The sequence below is a fragment of the Sander lucioperca genome, chromosome 19 (genome assembly GCF_008315115.2).
Source record: "Sander lucioperca isolate FBNREF2018 chromosome 19, SLUC_FBN_1.2, whole genome shotgun sequence".
NCBI lineage: Eukaryota > Metazoa > Chordata > Actinopteri > Perciformes > Percidae > Sander > Sander lucioperca.
In genome coordinates, this window is record NC_050191.1 from 2,365,393 (window position 1) to 2,370,392 (window position 5,000).

Here is a 5,000-nt window from a genome sequence, read left to right on the forward strand (position 1 = left end):
GCTAGTTAACACTATACTCAACAGCAGCTAACGTTAGCCTACCGCTAGCTAGTTAACACTATACTCAACAGCAGCTAACGTTAGCCTACCGCTAGCTAGTTAACACTATACTCAACAGCAGCTAACGTTAGCCTACCGCTAGCTAGTTAACACTATACTCGACAGCAGCTAACGTTAGCCTACCACTAGCTAACACTATACTCAACAGCAGCTAACGTTAGCCTACCGCTAGCTAGTTAACACTATACTCAACAGCAGCTAACGTTAGCCTACCGCTAGCTAGTTAACACTATACTCAACAGCAGCTAACGTTAGCCTACCGCTAGCTAGTTAACACTATACTCGACAGCAGCTAACGTTAGCCTACCACTAGCTAACACTATACTCAACAGCAGCTAACGTTAGCCTACCGCTAGCTAGTTAACACTATACTCAACAGCAGCTAACGTTAGCCTACCGCTAGCTAGTTAACACTATACTCAACAGCAGCTAACGTTAGCCTACCGCTAGCTAGTTAACACTATACTCAACAGCAGCTAACGTTAGCCTACCGCTAGCTAGTTAACACTATACTCGACAGCAGCTAACGTTAGCCTACCACTAGCTAACACTATACTCAACAGCAGCTAACGTTAGCCTACCGCTAGCTAGTTAACACTATACTCAACAGCAGCTAACGTTAGCCTACCGCTAGCTAGTTAACACTATACTCAACAGCAGCTAACGTTAGCCTACCGCTAGCTAGTTAACACTATACTCAACAGCAGCTAACGTTAGCCTACCGCTAGCTAGTTAACACTATACTCAACAGCAGCTAACGTTAGCCTACCGCTAGCTAGTTAACACTATACTCAACAGCAGCTAACGTTAGCCTACCGCTAGCTAGTTAACACTATACTCGACAGCAGCTAACGTTAGCCTACCGCTAGCTAGTAGCTGGATTAAACACGGTTAAAATGTTGACAGCTAACGCTGAACGGTGTAAAGTGTGACTGTGTTTTACTGTAGAGGATTCAGCAGCGGGATGTAACAATCTGTAGCTGCCGTCGGAGAAACACAGACGGTGCGTTCAATGAAACTGGTAAACTACAGCCTCGTGGTGCATTTGAAGTTATTGTAAATGTCCTTTTCCCATCTGATGGTTGTTTTTGTCGTTCAACAGCAATTTACTGGTGAAATAAGTTATTGTTATTGTTATACATTATTATTAAATCATTTAATTTTGACCATATGGCCTTAGCAATAAACAAGTTCTTTAATGTCACCGACTGTTGGTTAGTACCTTTCTTTTTCTTTTCTTTTTTTACTGTCTTAAAAAGTATCGGTTCAGGCACCGTTAATTATGTATGCGATTAATTTCGATTAATTAATCACAGATCACAGACGTGTGTGTGTGTGTGTGTGTGTGTGTGTGTGTATATATATATACACACACACACATATATATATATATATATATATATATATATGTGTGTGTGTGTGTGTGTGTGTGTGTGTGTGTGTGTGTGGGGGGGGGCTTCACCTTTGGAGCAGAGCCCCCCAGGGATGTCTGGTTTGGACGGGGCGACGTAGGCCAGACCCAGAGTGCCTTCGTCAAAGTCCTGATAGGTGAAGAGGTGAGCCAGACACACGTTGGCGGCTTTCTCAGCGATGTCAATGCTGAACTGCTGCAGAGACCCAAAACAGCAGCGCAAGGTTATACACAGGAAGTCATACACAGGAAGTCATACACAGGAAGTCATATACAGGAGGCCATATACAGGAGGTTATATACAGCATCTACTAGCTAATGGATCATGAAAACACATCATTGAGCCTCTAACAGTCCCTCCAGAAAAACGTGATTATATGATCTCATAATTCAACGCATAATCAGCCAAAGTCCGCATATTTATTTCGGGCGCCGCATTTTTTCAAATACGCCGCACTTTCGCCGCATAAATTGCCGATTTCCGCGCAAAATATGCGGGGCTTGCATGATTTCATAATCCCCGCATTTTCATGCAAAAAAAGTCCCACATATCTTAGCAGAAAGTTGAAAAATGTTGCGTTTACTTCACACAAGAGCAGCCGTTTCCCCCTGTTGCCATGGGAACGTTATAAAGTGACGTAATTATGCGACGTGAACATCATCGAAAAGCTGCAAACCCCGCGATGAAGCCACGATGGAACCGCAGTTTTAAAAAGTTCCCGCAATTTCATCGCATCAAATTGCATAAATATCCCGAATATTCCATCACATTTTTTAAGAAAACGTGCCGCATAATCAAGGATTTTAGCCCAAAACAATCACAAAAAAACTTTTTCTGGAAGGACTGGTCTAAGGGAGTGGGAACAGAATCGATACAGCAGCGTAATATCGCGAAATTTCCGTGGTAATACTACATCGATACACAGACGGTGAAAGGAATTCCTGACTCCAATTATCTATACTCTCTAATTCCCGCACGTTGGTTAATGAGACTAATGACACCAGAACTCAGGGATCCAGACTGAGAGAGAGCGAAAGTTTACTGAAGTCCAGCATCTACGTTAAAACTAGGGATGTCCAGATCCGATCACGTGATCGGAAATCGGGCCCGATCACGTGGTTTCAGACTCGTTCGGAATCGGACGTTATCTCCCGATCAGGACTGGGATATATATATATATATATATATATATATATATACAGTGAGGAAAATAAGTATTTGAACACCCTGCTATTTTGCAAGTTCTCCCACTTAGAAATCATGGAGGGTCTGAAATTGTCATCGTAGGTGCATGTCCACTGTGAGAGACATAATCTTAAAAAAAAAATCCAGAAATCACAATGTATGATTTTTTTAACTATTTATTTGTATGATACAGCTGCAAATAAGTATTTGAACACCTGTCTATCAGCTAGAATTCTGACCCTCAAAGACCTGTTAGTCTGCCTTTAAAATGTCCACCTCCACTCCATTTATTATCCTAAATTAGATGCACCTGTTTGAGGTCGTTAGCTGCATAAAGACACCTGTCCACCCCATACAATCAGTAAGAATCCAACTACTAACATGGCCAAGACCAAAGAGCTGTCCAAAGACACTAGAGACTAAATTGTACACCTCCACAAGGCTGGAAAGGGCTACGGGGAAATTGCCAAGCAGCTTGGTGAAAAAAGGTCCACTGTTGGAGCAATCATTAGAAAATGGAAGAAGCTAAACATGACTGTCAGTCTCCCTCGGACTGGGGCTCCATGCAAGATCTCACCTCGTGGGGTCTCAATGATCCTAAGAAAGGTGAGAAATCAGCCCAGAACTACACGGGAGGAGCTGGTCAATGACCTGATAAGAGCTGGGACCACCGTTTCCAAGGTTACTGTTGGTAATACACTAAGACGTCATGGTTTGAAATCATGCACGGCACGGAAGGTTCCCCTGCTTAAACCAGCACATGTCAAGGCCCGTCTTAAGTTCGCCAATGACCATTTGGATGATCCAGAGGAGTCATGGGAGAAAGTCATGTGGTCAGATGAGACCAAAATAGAACTTTTTGGTCATAATTCCACTAACCGTGTTTGGAGGAAGAAGAATGATGAGTACCATCCCAAGAACACCATCCCTACTGTGAAGCATGGGGGTGGTAGCATCATGCTTTGGGGGTGTTTTTCTGCACATGGGACAGGGCGACTGCACTGTATTAAGGAGAGGATGACCGGGGCCATGTATTGCGAGATTTTGGGGAACTACCTCCTTCCCTCAGTTAGAGCATTGAAGATGGGTCGAGGCTGGGTCTTCCAACATGACAATGACCCGAAGCACACAGCCAGGATAACCAAGGAGTGGCTCTGGAAGAAGCATATCAAGGTTCTGGCGTGGCCTAGCCAGTCTCCAGACCTGAACCCAATAGAGAATCTTTGGAGGGAGCTCAAACTCCGTGTTTCTCAGCGACAGCCCAGAAACCTGACTGATCTAGAGAAGATCTGTGTGGAGGAGTGGGCCAAAATCCCTCCTGCAGTGTGTTAACCTGGTGAAAAACTACAGGAAACGTTTCACCTCTGTAATTGCAAACAAAGGCTACTGTACCAAATATTAACATTGATTTTCTCAGGTGTTCAAATACTTATTTGCAGCTGTATCATACAAATAAATAGTTAAAAAATCATACATTGTGATTTCTGGATTTTTTTTTTTAGATTATGTCTCTCACAGTGGACATGCACCTACGATGACAATTTCAGACCCTCCATGATTTCTAAGTGGGAGAACTTGCAAAATAGCAGGGTGTTCATATACTTATTTTCCTCACTGTATATATATATATATATATATATATATATATATGTATATATATTCTCATTATTTTTTAACACATCTATAGTTATGCGGTGGCACAGAGTTAGACCCTTTTGACTCCACACAGAAACAGCAACAGAGACGCTATTGGTTAAATGTCGGCAAAGTAGAACACGGAAGCAGCTTGAAGCGAAGAGCGCGAGTATGTCTGCGGTCTGGAGGGATTATAAAGTTGAATTATTATAGAAGTATTGGATCGGGACTCGGTATCGGTAGATACTCAAAATCAAATGACTCGGACTCGAGGGCAAAAAAACCTGATCAGGAGATCCCTAGTTAAAACACACGTGTGGGTACACAAAAAAGATCCTAAGTTTCCCTGACCGCAGACAAAAATATACGGAGTTCAGGTCCACTCAGTCTCTCTCAAAATTGTGAACCCCCTCTGACCATATCCCCAATCTTTTTATCTTCTTCCTTGATGTCTCTGGGCAGATTTCTTCAGTTCTCACCACGGGCTCATGCAGAGTTTTTTTGTGATTGTTTTGGGCTAAAATCCTTCATCATGCGGCACGTTTTCTTAAAAAATGTGATGGAATATGCGGAATATTTATGCAATTTTATGCCATGAAATTGCGTGAACTTTTTAAAACTGCGGTTCCATCGTGGCTTCATCGCGGGGTTTGCAGCTTTTCGATGATGTTCACGTCGCGTGATTACGTCACTTCATAACGTCCCCAT

The 5,000-nt window shown here is 42.8% G+C and overlaps 1 protein-coding gene across 2 annotated transcripts in view; it reads right to left on the reverse strand.

Annotated features, from left to right (window-relative positions):
- LOC116061359 (disintegrin and metalloproteinase domain-containing protein 17-like) overlaps positions 1 to 5,000 on the reverse strand; it is a 25,937-nt gene that overhangs the window by 8,934 nt on the left and 12,003 nt on the right. For both annotated transcript variants that reach the window (XM_031315521.2, XM_035995096.1), the window contains one exon: positions 1,523 to 1,667. In XM_031315521.2, coding sequence (XP_031171381.1) covers positions 1,523 to 1,667 — 145 coding nt within the window. The remainder of the gene's footprint in view (positions 1 to 1,522; positions 1,668 to 5,000) is intronic.